Genomic DNA, 20053 nt, shown 5'->3' with positions numbered 1-20053 from the left:
CTAGAAACTCTCCCACTACCCAATTTTTTTTAATTTTTTTTTCTGAAATTACACTTTCATAAAACTGTCTAGAGTAGGTTTCCTTATTTGCCAGGGCAACGTTCCTACTCACTAGAGGCAAGTGCATTTTTAAGCCCTATGGAAATAATGAGAATTGTAAGCTTTTGGGGACAGAATCTGTCATGTTCATTTGTATAGTGCCTCCCCCCACCTAGTTAGTCTCTAGCTGATACTGCAATATAATTGTTTAATAATAAAATATCTACCTCACGGGTCTGTTGTAAGGCATAATTGATGATGTTGCAAAGCTTTGAGATCATTGGGTACTATTAATGCAAAGTATTCATTATCCTTATCTATTTAAATATGCTATTGTCCCCAAAATGTCATTATCATTTTTTGTTCTTCATCCTCTTGGTCTAATACTTCTTTAGGAATTTGTGCAGTATTCTATGTATCAGTGAGCAAAAAGCTTCAGAACTTATTTGTAGTGAAGGGGGGTGGACCTCAAGTAATCTTAACCTCTGCCGGGAAGAAAAACTCAGGTTTTTTTAAGAGAATTGGTGGAACAAGATAACGAGTACTATTGTTCATTGAGATTTGCATATTACCATTTTATTATTGCTGAACTCACCGAAGTGACACAAATACAAAAAATGCACCATCTTGCACAGTTTGGAAACTTTTTTTTTTTTGGATGAACCTGGTCCTCAATGCTTGATACTTTTTAAACTTATTAAGTATATAAGATCCTTATTTCGGAGTATTATTATTTGGTTTCTGGCATCAACACTGTGTTCATTTTATAGGTATGAAGCACCCAATAAGTCCTGACCAAATCTTTGAAGATGGAATTATGAATCCATCAACTTTTCTACGGGGCTTTGAAGAGAAAGGACTGAGGAATGATAGACCAGACTATCAATTAAGTAAAGAAAACAAGAAGATACTATTTTCCTTCTGTGAAGTGTGCAATATACAGCTGAACTCTGCAGCACAGGCTCAGGTTCATTACAATGGGAAATCTCACCTGAAAAGAGTGAAGCAGTTGAATAATGGGAAACTACCTACAAACACAACTACAGGCACTTTGTTTGCAAGCACAAGCACAGGTACTTGATTAATATATATGAGAGATGCTGATTTCTGGTTAGAAAAAAACTAAGCTTGCAGAGATAGTAAAGCTTTTTTAATACTCCATATACAATATTGATTGGTAATACAGAATATTACTGGTGGTTGTTGTTGTTATTATTATTGTTATTATTACCCTTTATACTATCATAGCCACTGTTACATTTATTTCCTTAAAAAAAAATGGACCTAGGTCTTCATTTCTGTGAAAGGAAATTATTCAAAGTCTTTCATCTTACAAAGCACTAATACAAATGTATTGCAACAATTCTAGTTGTAGCATTGAACATGTTGATTCCTTCATGTTCGTCCAGCTTTTATTCAGGCAATGTTGTGTAGCTTAAGGACTACAGGATTGGACAGTATGTATTTAAGGTATGGAATATTAAAAAATGTCTGTATTTAAAGATATAGCATTCTGTTCTCTGATATGTAGGTTTTAAACAGACCTTAATAGTAACCACTCCTGTATTCTTTTAATTTTGTTTAGTTTTGGTTTGGTTTGGTTTTGTTCCAAGAATTCTAAATTCTGGAAAGAAGTTGCAAGTGTAATTGTGAAAATATCTGGAATTTTTACCAGATTATAGTTTGGGTGCATCAGTTTTTTTTGTTTAAAGCATACCACCTCCTTCTCACTCTTTATTTTATTAAAAGGAAAAGTAAATCAGGCTGCCTTTCTACCTCCTAAGAAGCAAAAAGGCTTCAAGTCCAAAATTTTAAAAACATCCTTTGCAAGTCACCTTTGAAAGAGGGGTAAACATAATTCATTCTTGTTCCGAGATGCAAAAAGATGATAATATGCATATCTCCATATATTATCTCATAGAACTAGAAGGGACCTTGAAAAGTCATTGAGTCCAGTCCTCTACCTTCACTAGCAGGACCAAGTACTTTTCCTGACAGTCCCCCACATCCCTAAATGGCCCCCTAAAGGGTTGAACTTACAACCCCGGGTTTAGGAGGCCAATGCTCAAACCACTAAGAGATCCCTCCCTGACAAGTATCAGAGGGATAGCCGTGTTAGTCTGGTTCTGTAGAAGCAGCAAAGAATCCTGTGGCACCTTATAGACTAATAGTCTGTTAGTCTATAAGGTGCCACAGGATTCTTTGCTGCTCCCTGACAAGATACCATTGTTGAGAAGAATTACTGTCTAGAGAAGGCACAGATAGCTGTTTTTAATGTTTAGTATATAAAAGTATTGATCAAGTGACAGCTTCCAGATCTTCATAGAAAGGATTTATTCGTTGTATTATAGAAACACCAGAGCTACATTAAAGGTTAAATTAAAAACTTCGGAATACTGGATTGAAGAGATAAGCCATTGCTATTTTAAATTCTTTGTTTCTCTTCCATTTGAGTTCTTTTTTCTGGATGCTTGATTTTTTTCTCTTTCCTTGGTTTGGTGTTGGTTCTTATGTTTTGATTTATTTTGAATCTAAGGATGGAATGTGTATCACTTGGATATATTGCTGGCAACCAGGCCCATGTTGGAAAATGACGAAATTCAAATTAATGTGTAAATACCCTGCTGGTTTCATTGTGAATTTTTTCAAAAGTATTCTGAATGAGTGAGACACCATCATTTAATGAAATAAAATTATCTCTGTGTTGCTGGAAAATGCAACCCCTATAGTATTTGTTTGCACTGTATATTTTGATTTCTTTGAGCTGTGTACTTATGCTGCTTTGTTAGCAATTTAAGTAACCTAAAACTGTAACTCTTGGTCCCGTCTCCCACGCTCTTTTGTCCTTAAGCAGTTGGGATGGAGAATGCCTGCAGCTCCTTTGGGTGTGTGCCTTGAATGCGTACCTTTACCCACATCTGCCTGTAAAAATCAGGATTGGTTGCTTTATTAAACTACACATTACTTGAAATTAATATTTCTTTTGTTAATCAACTTGTATCCTCCAGAAATATATTTACTAATTTTACTGATCTGTATAGTGCTTGCTGCTATAAGGGTTAGGCATTTTATTTGTGTAGTTGAATTATATTAACTTCATTATTGGTAAAAGAAAAAAAATCCTTAAACATAATGCCTTACATAGACTGTAATAAAATATACCTTTGGTCTAAGAGCCAGTACATTTACTGGAATGCAATGCTCAGTGTTTCTGAAAAACAATAGTGTAGCAATGCAAAATTCCCACAAGATGGTGCTGCAAGCTTGGAACAGATACGTTACTTCATCTACAATTCTGCTAATTTTTTGCTAAGTTCTGTTGCTATATGTAGTGAATTTTTAAACAAAACTTCTTTTTAATGAATCCCTTTGCAGGACAACAGTGATACATGTTGTACGTACTGTTGCTGGTTTTATGAATGGCCTCTTCCTACTCCACTTCATTCCCTTTTGGACAGGTAGTTTACCCAGCAGTGCTGTCACTACCGAAAATGCTTATCAGCCTCTTGGGATATTGGGCTTGGGGGAGTCTGCTTGTGGTTTCTGCCTTGGTTGTATTAAAACTGGAAAAAATGCCTGGAAAAAGGCAAAATACCTTTTACAATGAATTAAGAACATAAGAACAGCCATACTGGGTCAACTAAGTGGTCCATCCAGCCCAGTATCCTGTCTTCTGACAGTGACCAGTGCCTGATGCTTCAGAGGGAATGAACAGAACAGGGCAATCCCCTGTCATGCAGTCCCAGCTTCTGGCAGTTGAAGGTTTAGGGACACCCAGAGCACAGGGTTGCATCCCTGACCATGTTGGCAAATAGCCAATGATTGACCTATCTTACGTGAACTTATCTAGTTCTTTTTTGAACCCAGTTATGTTTTTGGCCTTCACAACGTTCCCTGGCAACAAGTTTCACAGGCTGACTGTGTGTAGTTTTTGAGGTAGCCTGAGACCTCATCCACTCTGTAGCCTCTGAGAACTTATCCTCTTGGCCTGTACAATTGCTCATATCAAGCCGGGCTTACAGTTGTGTGAAGTACTTCCTTTTGTTTGTGTTAAACCTGCTGCCTGTTAAATGAATTGGGTGACCCCTGGTTTTTGTGTTATGAGAAGTGATAAATAACACTCTCCTATTCACGTTCTCCACATAGTTCATGATTTTATAGACCTCCATCATATCCCCCTTTAGTTAACTCTTTTATAATAAGAACAGTCCTAGTCTTTTTAATCTCGCCTCATATGGAAGTTGTTCCATACCCCTAACATTTTTTGTTGCCCTTCTCTGTACCCATGTACATCACAGATTCTGGAAGTGCTCTTTGTTCTCTATGCCCCACCTGTTTCTGAGAAATGGAATAATTTTCTTTTGGGTTCTGGGCTGCTTTAGGGAGCAAATGTGAATTAACTTGCAGATTATGCTCAGTGATGCCATTTTGCAGTCCTTGCGTAACTGAAGGCTGTGGAGTGGCCTCTCTGTGAGTTTGCTGGGGAACAGAGATTGGGTGTCCATTTGCCACAGTATGCTCCTTCAGCAGCATAGGTACGTAAGCTGTTACGCTGGCATGCACATCTGTTTGCTCACAGGTTTCTATCCTGGCAGAAGGCTGTAGGGCTAGATCCTGTAGCTGTTTGCCCAGGGGCATTCTGCACCTATGCAGCAATCCCTTTCACGTGAGTGGTGCCCCGTGAAGGCCCAGGGGAGCATATAGGCAGATCAAGTAGCAGGATCTAACCCTATAACATCAGCTATATTTGTGACAGTTGCAGGATCTAACATAGTAATAAAATGTAAGAATTCTATAAAATGAAAAGTATCATCTTAGTAAATCCTGCCTATAGTTAAGATGACTCTCTGAGGCTATCAGTGAAACATTTAAAATTACTATAAGGAAACCTTGGAAGATTGCTCTAAAAATGTACTAGCCCAGCCACAATATCTACTCATCCACCTTTGCCATGATGATGCTGGAGGGCAATCTGGGAGGCGGTAGGTATTTAGTCTTGGCTGTAAAGAAATTACTTGTCTCTGGTGAATAGGTGAGCAGAATTTTGTCACGTCAATACAGAAAGGCTGAATAAGGGACAGACTATGCTCTGTTACAACAGCATAAATCTGGAGTGAGTAACACTATTGACTGCAGTGGAGTTACTTTCCATGTTTTAATTGTGAGCAGAATCTGACCCTAAATTGGAATCTGGATATACAGCCCCAAGTCCTCAGCTGTGCCAGAGCTTTGTCTCTGTCCCACTTTGGGCTATTTGCACTGCCTTGTTGGAGATCAGAATCTGACTCTCAGTAATCTTATTGAACTAGGCCTTGAACTCCTTTCTAGTTTTCTCTTTGAAGAAAAATGTCTGTCAGTTTATTTTAGTGAGCATTGAAAAGCATGCTAGGCACCAGACAAACAGCCCTGGCCCTGAAGAGCTTAAATGCTAATAAAGTTTACTCTCGAGGGCAAAATTACTCATGTGCATAAGTGTTTGCAGGACTGGAATATCCCTAAATAGAGAGATGGGAGGGAGAAGACAGGAAAATGGAGAACAAGGATTACAAGAACAGGAGCATGAGTTAGCACAGTTTCACTGCACACATCTTGTGTTTTTTGGGGAAAGGGGTTTTTGCTATTAGGTGCTGTGGTACCCCTAGTATAGTAAATTTTCTCAATGTCAATTTTGCCTGTTCCGTTTAGTTAGCAAGGGTTAAAACTATTTTATTTTCAAAGCTTGCTCTGAGAAAGAGGGAGGGATGTACCGGAGGTAGGATACAGAGCCTAGTCAATGCTACTTCTAACTCTTCTTCCTCTTCTTTGTAAGCCCAAACTCCATGCACAATAGCTCAAAAAAAGGAGCTCCATAGACTTTAAGTAGGACGCATGATGCTGTATGGCTGGCACTCTGTCCCCATTTCAGTGTGTGCGAGAGAGTGTTACTGGATTAGGATAGCAGAAGGGGATAGTCTGGCCTTTACATAAATGATTAGTTCATATCTTTCACTAAAAGCCAAAATTAATAATTCCATTAATGTAATTTAGATGAGTATTAAATGAGGTCTAGAGGCCGTGTTCGTTTCTTACTCGTAACTATTGTAGACTTCTGTTGAGTAGAGGGCAGCATTTTATTTCTGCTCCTTAAGTATCTTCAAAATTTATTTTTTTCTGAGAAAATGAAATATAGCCTAAATCAATGTATTTTCTAGCCATTAATTCATTTGTGTGTGTATGTATATATGATATATACATTGCTGTTTTCTGTCATATCAAAACAATCAACCATTTTGAAACTAAGAAGGGACCTCACTGTATTGTTTTGGTGTACTTTCATTTATCAGCAAAACGTGTTTTGTGGTGATAAATGATTGACATATTATTATTTACATAACAGGTGTTAACTGAGAGACTAATAGCTATGAATAATGTTTGTAATTCCTCGTTCAAAGATGGAAAAGGTGTAGTGTAAATCTACTGGTGACTATATTAGAAAATATGTGGTAGTTGAAAAACATTGCTTTTTTCCTGCAGCTTGCTGCAGCCAGCAGGTCTGTGCAAGGTAGATCCAGTGCCCAGAAAGTATACAAATACCTGGGGGAGGTCCGCTGTGGGGGAGCTATGAATCCTTCTGTATATAGTGCACATTGCCCCAGTTCCAGGTATGGGCTGGTGCATAAATTGCACCTACAGGTTACCTCTTGGGATTTTTTACTTCTCCATTATTGGTTAGTTAAGGTTCATTTTTAGCAGTTGGTGAAGTATTGAGGCAGAACATACAAAAATCCCCCAGAAGGAGCGGGGAGAACATCCCTTTGACTAACTAGGAATTTTAGTGCTAATTATCCACCAGCATACTCTTAATTTTGTGCTTTATAGGACTGGACATGCAGTTGTTTTGGGCGCACAGATTGGTAGATGCCTGGGATATTTGTACATGCAAAATCATTTTGGTATGTATTTGTACATGCAAAATTGGGGACTGTAGCTGAAAGAATTGGACAAAACATTCTGGGGGCGGGGCTCTTTTTACATTATTCACAGGCTATGTGTAGATTGAATATATTATACATGTTGCAAATGTGGGTGTTCCTCAATTGTTCAGTAAATTCTCCCCAGTCGGAGTCATGTTTTGGTGAAGAATTTATAACTGGGCCCTCCTTTCGATAAGGATATGTTCACTTCCTGTCCTAAATTGTCTGACATTGTGGTTTGCTGTTAAACCTGGCCACGTTTCTGCATAGTGGTGCGTGACATAATCACTAGTCAGGCTGTGGGCCCCAAACCTGCAGGGGTGTACACTTATACCTCCATAGAGACCCACTGCAGTCAGAGAAGGCTCTACATAGGTATGAGGGTGTTCCCACACAGGTCTTATTGCAAAACTGGGTCCTCTGTTTATATATGATTGCTATGTCTGTAGAGCAGCGGTTCTCAAACTTTAGCAACTCGATGACCCCCATTTTGATTTAAAATTTTTCATGGACACCCATCCCTCAAGACTGCTTCTCAGCCCCAAGCCCCACCCTCCCCACTCCAACCCTTCCCCCAAGGACCCACCCTTGCTCCATCACTTCCTGCCCCTCCTCTTCCCTGCCTTTTTCCGTCCTATCTCCTGAATGCATCCCATCCCCGCTCTTCCCCCTCCCTCCCAGTGCCTCCTGCATGCCACTGAACAGCTGTTCCCTGGTGTGCAGGAGGTGCTGGGAGGGAGTGGGAGGAGTTGATTAGCAAGGCCTGTGGACCCCCTGGAGTGGACCCCAGTTTGAGAAATGCTGCGGTATAGTGTTATAGTCTTGTGGGATGAAAGGTGCTATATAAATGCAAGATGATGACGACGATGATTTTAGACAGTCATTTAGCTGTTTAAAAACACCTGTTCCCCGACACTTCTGACTTAACTAAAAAAGTAAATCAATATTAACATACAGTATGTATCTTGATCTGAGATACTTTCCCTTACACCAACTGCTAGTACCCTAGTATGTTTAGATATTCGTGTAATTGTTTAACAGAAACTCGTGTGCCTTTTTGCTTTGCAAACTTAATCTCTCCCTGATCTTCAGTTTATTCTTGTTGCAACAGTGTTGTGTATCTATATTTTGTATCTTGTACATATGCCCCTCTTACTTCTTTGTGGGGAAAGATAACCTGTATGAAGCAGATTAAAAGACAGCAAGGTTTACATATTGGGAAGTCAGGGGGCGAATGGGAAAATGTCCTTTAGTAAGTAATCAAAGTGAAAAAGAAAAGTGCTTTGTCATATGCTGGCATGCACTTAGCTGTTGAATTATCTCTGAAAATATTTACTATGTTCTACTGTACAGAAGATCTAGTCTAGGCCAATGCTCCATTTCCCTTCCCCCCTGCAAATATTTACCGGTACATTACTCTTTATATTAGAGATGGACATAGCTGTGAATATTCTTGCTCTCTTATGCTGATTTTTGTATCCTTTACATAATTGTATAAGTGAGTGCTTCTATTCATATGCAAAAGAGTCCAGGAATGACTTTTATTTTTTAATTTATTTTTATTATTGTTATTTATTTATTTCAGGCTTTTCCAATAATAAATCTCCTCTGAATACAGGCTGCTGATTCTCCTCTGTCTCCTATTCACTGTGGAAAAGGCAGAGCTATTTTTAACATTTACACAATTTAGATAGATGATTCTTCATTCTGTGTGGTTTTGAGCTAAATCTGTAGAGCCTTTCATAATCATATCCTTTTTATGGTTTGCTTGAATTTGATCACAGTTGCTGATTTCATGCATTGATAATGAAAGCTTAGGTTGCCTGTTTCTAAGCATAAATCCATCTCAGACTTCTACTTTGATAGTGCTCTGTGTTCAGTACGCATGAAGATATAGAACTGAAATTGCTTTGCTTTCTTTACAAATGACTCAGTGTGCTTGTCCTCCTTCCCTAAAATGTTGCCAGCGTGTAAAGGATTTTCAATGAGCAATGCAATAAGCCAGCATCTGGGAAGGTTTGAAGCTGCATTGGTATAACAGTATACTGTCACATAGATGATCAGGGCTGGAGCCAAGTCTCTGTAGCACCGTAGATCATATTGGTCACATACTGGAAGTTTTGTTTATCTAACTTGGTTGCTATTTAAGCTGGTTAAATAGTATTGTCATAATGTGGAGTGGACTTCCTAGTAGAGGTGAGCATGATTTTATTATTAAACTTTTCTGGTTAGCTTTGAGATATCACTACTAGATGCTTACATGTTTGGCACTATTTCTGTGGGTATGTCATTTGTATTCTAGTTATTACAGTGGAAATAGCAGATGGGATAACAAAAAGACAAGGTATATGTAATGGTTTTTTTTTAATGTAAAAGTAACTCAGTAAATATATGTGGTAAGCCTCCTTCTTTCTTTGCTTGCTGTTTGCAGAGGATATCTAGTAGGTGACTTCCTATGCATTTTAAATATTTCAGAACATGTCAGTGATACTATATGATTTGTTGATTATTATAGACGTAATCTAATAGTATGATTTGTACACCACTGGTCACAAAGAAAGCTGTTACTATATACATTAAATTCAATTTTGAGTCATGATGATATGAACAATACATAAGAGACCAATGGTATTCATAAGATAAACTAAGAAAGTGAATGAAATAAACTGCATGCTGGAGTTGACTTCTTATATAAACCTGACATTATTAATGTTAAAAGTTATGACCTCTTATGTACAGAACAACCTCCAATAATTCATTTCCTCTGACAACTTGTTTCATGAGAGAGGTATAAAATTACTGTCACTTGTGTCTAACCATGCTTTAATTAAATTTGACATTAAGTCCAGCAAGTTTTATTTAAAAATAGGGTGCTGAAGCTACTATATGAAATTTATATTAGTAAATCTTAAAGTTGAAAAAGATCTTACAGAGCAATAAATAGCATGTAGCTATATAAAAAGCTTGGACCAGAAATTTTACCTATTGCAAAACACACTAAATTTATTTAATCTGCAAGTTACTTATTAAGCATCACAGTGCTACTGATGTGCTTAGTCTATGTTGAAACCATCTTTAATTATGTTCCGATCTGGTGGTATTAACTTGTTTAATACAGAAAAAGAGTTTAAAATTATTATGATGTATTCAAAATGGTATTTTGCTTGCTAAAATAATGTCTGTTTATGTAGACTACAGATTTTTTTTATGAGGAACTAGCACAGCTCATGCGTCTTCCTGCTAAATTTATTTACGAGGCAGCTGTTTTATAGCTTTCAGCTCTAAAGTTATAGATAAGTGTGTATTTGTTTGACAGAAGATTCGAGAATTTCCATTTACTGCCAGTACATGTAAAGCTTGGCTAAGCAGACTGCATCAGGAGCACACCATTTGTATTAGCCAATCTGTCTTTGCAAGTCCCAGGGCCACTATCTTGCTAGAAGCCACTGTGTGCTTTTGAAAGCATGAAATTAGTTTTATACTGAGCACATGGTTTCTCATTTAGCAGTTCTTTTTATGGTAATGGTCAATTTATAGTTTGCTGCCAGGATTTCGGTGTTCTCTCAAAGCTGATAGCTTCTGCTAAGGTGTCCTTTGGAGATAAAAAAGAAAACCCAATTAGATCCTAAATAGGGGAGAATTCTCCCCATTGACCCAATTTATTATTATTCTTCTTATTTCAGTTATTTTATGATAATCTTTCTGATAATACCCATCAAAATACATTTTCCTGCCATAGCCAGTTCAGGAAATGCAAAAATTAACACATTGTCTTGTTACTTTGTGCATAGTTTTGTAATCAGTTTGTAATAGGCTGTCTTCATGAGGTTGGCAATATTATATCCTTTTGTCTATTTCTTAATGTATCAGGAGCACAATATGTTGAATGTAAAATAGGTGGTGCAAGGTGTGTATGTTTTTGTTGAATGTTGCTATGTAGTTCTTGAGACTCCAGACTGGAGTTTTAAATCTGATATGATTGGTGTTGGTTAAATTACAGGAATACAGGAAAATGGCTGTAAATAGTTAGGTATTCTGCCCTCGACTCAATCCGAAATGCATTTTACTCTTAACCTGGTGAAACTACTTTTTATAAATGTTTAGTTCTGGTTAGCACTTTTCCTTTGAAAGTGAAATTTTCACTATGCTAAATTATGCACTGTTTCCATAATTGCAGATACTGTCAGCTAGAGGTTAAGAAGCTAAAGATGTTGACAAATGTTGAATTTATTTGGTACTATGCTGCTTTCTTAGGTTAGTTTGGCCAGTTTTTGCTGTTGATTCCTTTTGAAAGCTAGGCTCTCAGTTCTGTGCCTATTTAATATAGGTCTCCCTCAATGCTTTGGAATAAATCTTGCAATAAGATCAGCTTTTACAGTACAGTATATACTTCTGTGCTGTAGTTTTCTTTCCAACTGGCAAATCCTGCCCTGCCTCTTGCACCTTGGAAGACCTGATAGGCAATGGAACTACTGCATTTCCTCTGTGCAGGTGGCAAAGGTAAAATATGAGGAGCTCCTTCTACACCTGTGTGGGCTGAGGAAGTGGTGGAGGTACAAGCTGGTGGCTGTACAAGTAAGATGGTACCCCAACTGTACGCCCCTTCTGCCTCATGGAAAAGGGAAGGGTGCAGAAGTTGTGAAGACAACTGGACACGGGAGGAGTGTCAAAACACCATGTTAGTCTAGGAAAAGGATTCTCTCCATACCTGGCAGCCATAGAGCTCCCTGCACCAAACCTGTGTGTTTGGGTTGGCCCTAAGAATTGAGGCATAGATACAAACTGACACAGTTGGGTTTTATGTAGTTTTAAAAATATGGTTGCTGTCATTTTCAGACCTTTAAATTCATTGCTCCATCATTTTTCTGTAAATGCTCAAAGCATACTAAGCAAAAAAAGTTGGTGCTTGCATTTAGAAAAAGGTGTGCTGTATATACCAGTAGCACAAGCTATAAAAAAAACTCCTCTCTTTTGTAAGTACAGTGCATTTTTCTTGCTCTGTTCTTTTTTGGACTTTTATCAAGTATTTTTATTGCTATAAATTACATGCTTGCCAAATTACAGGCAGGCTAGTTCTTTATTCCACAACTTTACGTTGTGAGTAAGCGGCTTTCAACTTCAAAGATCTTGCATCCTCTTAAATGTTTAGATCATCACATAGCTCTCCTTCTGCCAGTTCATACTGATGGGTAGGGAGAGAATCACCTTCCAGAACACTGATAGTGTTGGGCAAGAAGCAGTTAAGATGCTCCCTTAAGATGACTTCACCAGGACCTCCTGAAAAAGGTTGTGGTAAACTTGGGCCTGGAGGTGGAGGAACTTATAGAATTGGCACACAGCCTGATCGACATCCTGGCTGCAGCTACTTCCTCCAAAGTGGTCTTGCCCATAAACAAAGCAGTATTGGGCCCCGTTAAGACACTGTGACAGACCACTTCTTCTCTGTTCCCCACCTCAAAGAGGCTAGAGAAGAAATACTATGTCCCAGCAAGCAGGTTCAAATACCTTTTACTCGCAACTCTCTTCCCCTGGGATCCCTGGTATTGTCAGAGGCAAATGAACAGGACAGACAGGGGTAGTCGAGTGCTATCCCTCTAAAATAAAGAAGCAAAGAGACTGGACCTGTTTGGATGCAAGGTTTCCAACTACGTATCTCCAACTAGCAGGCTTTGCTGGGGAGGTACGACTTTAATCTGTGGGACTAATCCAAATTTAAAGACTCCCTGTTATGTGGACCTTGTCTCTAATGTTGAGAGAACTAAGCCCTTCCGCAAGACCACACAACTCTTTGTAGCAGTGGCAGAAAGGATGAGAGGGCTATCTGTCGTATCCCAATGAATCTCGTCCTGGATAATCGCCTGTATACGAGCTTGCTATGAGTAGGCGAAAGTTCTGCCTCCGACCATCATGACCTCTCATTCCACAAGAACCCAGGCTTCATCAGCAGTGTTCCTCACACAGGTATCAATCCAGGACATCTGCAGAGCTGCAACCTGGTGGTCAGTTCATACCTTTGCTTCCCACTACACAATCACCCAACAGGACCGTGATGATGCCAGTGTTGGAGAGCAGTGTTGTAGTCAGCACGTCCATGAACTCTGAGCCTTCCTCAGAGGGTACTGCTTGTGAGTCACCTAGCATGGAATTGATATAAGCAAGCACTCGGGGCGGGGGGGGGGGAAGTTACTAACCTTTCGTAACTGTTGTTCTTCAAGATGTGTTGCTCATGTCCATTCCATGATCTGGTCTCCTACCTTTCTGTCAGAATTACTGGCAAGAAGGAACTGGTAGGGCAGGGAGCCGGTGGCACCCTTTATACAGGCTCATGTGTGCGTGACTCCAGAGGGTGCTAGAGCTGGCCCAATGCACACCACTGACGGAAAAATCTCTGGCAAGTGTGCACCCGGCGCGCATACACGTAGCATGGAATGGACATGAGCAACACCTCTCTTAGAACAACAGTTATGAAAGGTTAGTAACAGGTTTTTTTTACATGAACAAAAATGAGGAGGTTGAAAAATTATATTTTTACAAGTTGAGTAGAAGCACCTTTTACGATGTCTGTTAGGTAAAACTTTAAGTGAAATCCCTATCTGAACTTCATTTATGACCTAGATAAGCTCTTCAGGGCAGAGGTGGTCTTATTTATTACTTGTTTGGACAATCCTACCACAGCGGAACTCTGATCCTTGACTGGAGCCTGTATATGCTATTGTAATACAAAAAATATTTATTTCTCTCAGTTCCCTTTCAGGAATACTATAGGTTGTGCAGTTGTGACACACTAGTCAAGCTAATAAGTAAAACAGTGTCCCTGATTCTGGACTCAATTACACTGAAAATCCAGAGTAAGTTCTTTGAGTTACGTTGGTGGAGCTGAGACGTGGCCCTGTGTTTTCAGTTGTGTGCAGGAAAATTTTTTTGAGAGAATTCCACCATCCCGATGTTTTTACTTTTGGAACTCCGTAAGTGGTCTGTAAATTGTGCAGCCTTTCAGTTGCAAAGAACTTTGAACGTTTGAGTGCTTTAACAGTAAAGTAACTGTGGTTAAGAAATTGTCTGATAAATTAAATAGTTTAAAAATAACTAAAAAAGTCTCACTATCCTAACTTGCTTTTCATTTAATCTTGTCATCATGCCACTGGTGCCTGCCTCTCCATAGATTTTTTTTCTAGTAGTCTCTAATAGTAATTCCCTAAAATAAGTAATATATTATTTAGAACTAAGGCCATGCCACTTCCTCCAAAAAACTCTTCTTTTTGTTTGGAGTCCTTCATGCTAGGAAAGTTTTATCGGGATATTTTTAAATTACTTTCAAGACATGCTAGCTCAAAACTGGGTTATGGATTTTCACCAGTGTGCATGAATAGTGTGTGTGATTGCAGTGACAAGATGGTAAAATATGTTTTGATTCACTGTGTAAAGGTATAAATCTATAGTTTAGGAATAACCATTTAAATGTAAGCAAAAGTAAAGACTTTATCAGTGGAGCACAATTAAATACAGTAGTAGAGCATGGAGAAAATAGAGGTGAGGTAGGCTTCCAGGCGTTAATGTGGCACATGTGTGTAAAGTCAAAGAAATCACTTCAAGGAAAAGCAAGCTTGGTGGAAAGAGTTAATATTTATTGTTAGAAATAGCAGTCGGTGTACAGTGGCCAGCTTTGCTAGTGGTATTATCATAGCCTGATAATGAGGCTCTATTAATGAATAAGGGTGTTTTGAGGTAATTACTTTGGTTAAAATTTTCAGTCACCTAGGAGCCTGAGTCCCATTGACTTTAATGAGATTTGGCTCCTAAATGCCTAGGTTGCTTTTGAACCACTAAGGCCCTTTTAAAAACTTCACTCTGCAGGATAAAATTTTACCTTGGAACGACGGTCAGCTGAAGGCACAGTTATTACAGAAGCATCCATAAGTTGCTCTTATTAGAGAGAGAACTAAAAACTAACCTTTCTGTCTGAAAATTTACTACTATGGTTATGGTAACTTTAAGCATTATTGGCTGGACAAGTTAGTAGGAAATATTTTCTCATTTTTTTTCAGTTTGTTTACTTCATGTGACAGCACTTGGTCTACTCATTTTCACTTTTGTTACTCTATAATGTAGTTGGTTTCTTCCCTACAGAAAAGCCCCTTATCAGTTAGGGATCAGGAAAACATTTATCTTTAAGGAATTAAAAAAAATAATAATCAGGACATATTATTAAGAGACTGTTATTAAAAGATATTTTGTTTTATTAGCTTTTTAAAAACAATCCAGTTGACATTGCCCTTAATTGTATAAAAAGTCCGTATCTTGGCATCATTAAGGTAATTGCCTAGTTACTGTGTAGCTAGTGCTGGATACTACTATAATTTCTAGAGCTAGTAAGTAGTAAAACTAAAAACCCTTAGTCACTAACATCTTCATGAATAGAAGTACCTAGTTTGGTTTGTTATGCTTTGAGGATGCATATTATTGCTTCATGAATTTTTGGATGACTACCAGCGAATATTTAAGACTAACTAAAAGACAACTGGGATCATTATGCAAATCGCTTGCTAAGCGCAAAAAAAAGCATCAGGTTCTTAAATGTTGCCTGTAACAAATAGTTTGACCTGCTTTTACCAAAAACTAACATATCAATGACTGTAAATATCCTGTATTCTGATGGGCTGAAGCAATTCTGAATCAGTTTAATGGCGAACAGTAGTTCAAGCTAATGTTTGTGGGGGACGGGGGAGGGGGATTTTGGTAACAGCATTTTTTAATGTAGTGATATATTTTTTTTTACTTACTATATAGTTTCAGTAGTTATCAAAATATGTCAATTTCTTACTTACCACATAACATCAGTAAGGCTACGTTTTAGTCATGGGTATTTTTAGTAAAAGTCATGGGCAGGTCATGGACAGGAAACAAAAATTCACGGCCTGTGACCTGGGCTCTGGGCAGCACTTACATGGGGGGCTCCCTAGAAGCAGCAATGTCCCCCTCACTCAGCTGCTAGGTGGAGGTGTGGCCAGGGAGCTCTGCATACTGCCTCTGCCCAGGGCACCGCCCCCACAGCTCTCATTGGCTGGACTGCGCTGCAGGTGCACTGGCTGCTGCAGAATCCATGACCTCTGTGAGAAACTCGCAGCCTTAAGTATCAGCAATGTTTTATTTTTAACCCTGCTTTCAAAAGCATGTCAAGTTATGCAACATTGTTCACTTTCAATTCAAACAATAACCTCATGTTTTACTAATGCTTTTAGCAGATATTTTGCATTTGAAATCTAATATCCTATATTTGAAATCAGGAGACATTTATTCCTAGAATAATTAGCATTATAACCATTAACAGCAGCAGTAGAATTTTCTTTCCGTAAGTGTGCATTTAATCTGAAAACCTCAATTTTGCTTGAGTTACAAGGGCAGTAAAACCTGTGTATAAACATCACACCTTTTCTAAGTGACCACCTGTCATAGACAACAACAGCAAAGGTATCTCCAAAAATGTTAAATGAATCACCTTGGAACAGGGTAAGACAAGATTATAAATCACCCTTGCATGGTCATCCAGTGTTAGGCCTTTGGGCGATTTCCCTAAAATACTCAGTGTAGTTGTAGCCGAAGTCAACCAGTGACTTCACAGAACTAGTCTCAGATAAAACACACCTTCTGGGAAAATGGGTAATCCACTTTTGGTTAAGCCCATGTGTAACTGTTTGCGGGATCCCAGACACAGTTCATGCACAGGAGATTCTGAACTTTACCTAGTACCATAAGTGCTGGAACTAGGGGTGCTGGGGGTGCTGCAGCAGCCCCTGGCTTGAAGTAGTTTCCATTATATACAGGGTTTACGGTTTGGTTCAATGGCTCTCAGCATCCCCACTATAAAAATTGTTCCAGCACCCCTGCCTACTTCTGTCGGTTGTTTTGTTTTTATAGTGAAATACTAGATGATGACTCAGTATAATAAACCTCAGATTTTTATTTCTCGTATGTCTGAGGTATCTGGCGCACAGATCAATGTTTTAGCTGCACAGGACCTTTTATACTTTAAATGTCTGTTTTATGCTGAGCATTTGTATTATAAATATTTTATTATAATTCAAAATCTTTAGTTTAAGTGCTTTATAAGCAGTACAATTTTTGGTGTCTAGTATGACTTAGCTTTATTATGATTCCCTACTCTTTCAAGAAAAACTTTCAGCCACCTTTATTGAAAGGCCATGTTCCTTAAAAGAGAAGCTTTTGTCAGTCCCTTGAGTTGCTTAATTCAAGTTTCTCTGTCTCGTGATCTCGTGTATATACAAGAAATACATTTGCAAGATTGTAAATTGATTGAAGGCCAGCTTCACCATAAAAGTCATGGACTTAACTTGAAGTTGAGTTTATGGATTTTACCACACTTAATATGTCCAACATCATAATGGCGACAGCTCTATCTTTCTGCCCTCACACTGCTTTATTGGATAATGATTCAGTCTGTTGCACTTTATTCCCGGAGTGTCTTCTCCAGCAAAAAAGGGCCATGTTTATAGCAAGATGCTCTTGTATGTGGTTAAAACCTGAGCACGTGCTGGAATGACCCATTTATTTTCTGCTTTAGACAGAACACACTTCATTTTCCATCTTTTAGGGTCCATTCCTGCTGCCTGTATTGAGAAATGCTCCCATTAAAGTTAGCCAGACTTAAAGTGCATGCCCAATTTGAGGAAATCAGACTATATTTTCATTTGCCTTACACTTTGTTGCCATTATAATCTCATATAAGAACCCTGGAAGATGGTGACTTTCAGATGGAAAATTAAGATGAGTGAAAGTACTATGTCAAAATTACTTGAAGGCCTGACTTACATCAGTATAAACAAGAACATTCAGAATTAGTGGGACTGTGTCAGGTCAATTTAAGCACCACATTTAGGAATAAAATGTAGGATTTTTTTTTTAAATCCCAAAGAACATTTATCACTTATTAAATTTTACAAGATTTTTTTCATAAGGGTGAAGGAAGTGAACAGAGGTGGTAAGGCCTCAGAAGGCATCAGTATCAGAGCCAGGGCTGGAACTCGGGAGTTCCTGCCTGCCAGTTCTGTTCAGACTGATAGAGTACACCCCATGCCAATGGGTGAACTTACATTTGGGTCTGCAATTCCAATCCATAATGAGATGAGAATGAAAATGCAGCTTTGGTTCTATAGAATTAGTACAGAGCCAGAATGTTAATTGAACGTATTCTTTTCACTTATTAAGATCAAAATCTCATTTCGTTTTGTATTCCAACATACAGATTGACTAAGGGTTACCTGAATTCATTATGGCTTGCTGGTTGCTGATTAACTGTGAATTTGTCCAGGAGTTTAATCTAATCCATCTCTCTATGGGTTGGCCTGGTGTGGTAGTGCTCTTCGTTCCCAGAACCAGCAGGGACTGAGTGCAGTGAAGGCAACAAATTCAGCCCCTGTGGGGATATGCATGCCTCACTTACTCAACAGCAATCCCTCCAGCTGTTAATGAACAGCACTGACTGTTTCCAAAAGATTTCAGAAGAATGAAAGTTTGAAGAACATGGTGCCTAAAAACACATGTGAAGGGGAATATACCAAAAATGTAGGTGACAAAACAGTACATTTTTTTGAATGCTCACATGGTCTGCATTTTTTTGAATGCTCAAAAAGCTGTAGTCCAGAATCCATACATGATTTTACTACAGGGTATTAAAAACCAACTGATGCTTCAATTAGTAATTGAACAGCAATAAACGGTGATGGTCCACAGGGAAGTGATTCCTTACTGTATATTGCATATTAAATACCCTGGAATTCGAGAGATGACCCTGTGGGTGTTCCACTCCAGGTGATGGTGTGTCCCTGGGCCTTTGCTTGGAGAGTTTTGCAGCAGTGCCCATACGGGTTGTGCACGCGCGGTGCTTGCCTCACATGTGGTTGGTGCTTGAAGTATTGTGTGCACAACCTGGAGCCCTCTGTTCCTTCTCAACCATCACCGGCCTGAGACAGAGCTCAGCAGTCCCACTGAAAAAGTTTCATTTTTTCAGGTAAGTCTTAGGTAGTTTAGTGTTCTTAGATGGTTTTGGTTTCTGTTTTGCTTTCGCCCCTATTAAAAATTCAGATCAACAAGGCCAAAGGGTGCTACTTCATAGCAGGAAAGACTCTACACGCATCAGCTATTCGCATAAGTGGAAGAAATTTACTATATGGTGTGCTGCTAAACAAATTGATGCAATGTTGGCACCTCTTACACTAGTCCTCGATTTATATCCTAGAATTAAAAAGATGGGTCTGTCCATCAGCTCCAAGGCTATTACCGTCTTTCATCAAAAAAATAGATGACACTACGATTTTTGCTCACCCGATCACCAAACATTTCATCAGGGGTATTCAAACCCTCTACCCAGATGTGACACCACCCATGTTGCCTTTGGATTTAAACTTAGTCCTTACAGCCCTAACTCAGAAGCTTTTTGAACCATTACCAACCTGGTCTTTACTACATCTATCCATGAAGGTGTCATTCCTCGTAGCTATCACATAAGCGAGACGTGGGAGAAATTGGGGCATTCACGGCAGACCCACCATATAGCATCTTTTTCAAAGATAAAATCACCTTATGAACCCACCCTAAATTCCTCCCCAAAGTTCATACTTCCTTCCATATCGATCAACCCATTCAACTTTAGCTTCCAGTTTTCTTTCCCAAACCACATGGGAACTCCTTCAAAGCCATGATGTACACCCTTGATGTTAGAAGAGTACTAGCTTTTCACTTGGACAGAACCAAGACATTTAGAGCTTCACCAAAACTCTTTGTATCAGTTGCTGAACACTCCAAGGGTAAATCCATATCCACACAAAGACTCTCTAATTGGATAGCTGGATGCATTCGCTTATGCTACCAACTGAAAGGCATACAGCCACAATCAAAACACATCTGAGTAGGAAAGCTACGGATGTTGATATGGATCTAAACAATGTCCCCTTTGTGGACATATGCACAGCAGACACCTGGGCCTCTGAACACACTTTTGCCTAACACTATGCAATCACGCAAGGCCATATAGCACATATTCAGCT

General features: G+C 38.9%; 1 protein-coding gene across 2 annotated transcripts in view; it reads left to right on the top strand.

The window, feature by feature from the left end:
* The first annotated feature begins 811 nt into the window (after positions 1–811).
* ZNF385B (zinc finger protein 385B) overlaps positions 812–20053 on the top strand; it is a 242038-nt gene continuing 222796 nt past the window's right edge. Inside the window, exon 1 of one of the 2 annotated variants that reach the window (XM_045032910.1) lies at positions 812–1112. In XM_045032910.1, the coding sequence (XP_044888845.1) occupies positions 812–1112 (301 nt within the window). Of the gene's footprint in view, positions 1113–9079; positions 9189–20053 lie in introns of those variants that run through there. The other variant, XM_045032911.1, reaches the window with a different exon arrangement.

The sequence above is a fragment of the Mauremys mutica genome, chromosome 10 (genome assembly GCF_020497125.1).
Source record: "Mauremys mutica isolate MM-2020 ecotype Southern chromosome 10, ASM2049712v1, whole genome shotgun sequence".
NCBI classification, from domain to species: domain Eukaryota; kingdom Metazoa; phylum Chordata; order Testudines; family Geoemydidae; genus Mauremys; species Mauremys mutica.
Note: the sequence above shows the minus strand (reverse complement) of the source record. Positions and strands in the feature narration are given on the sequence as shown.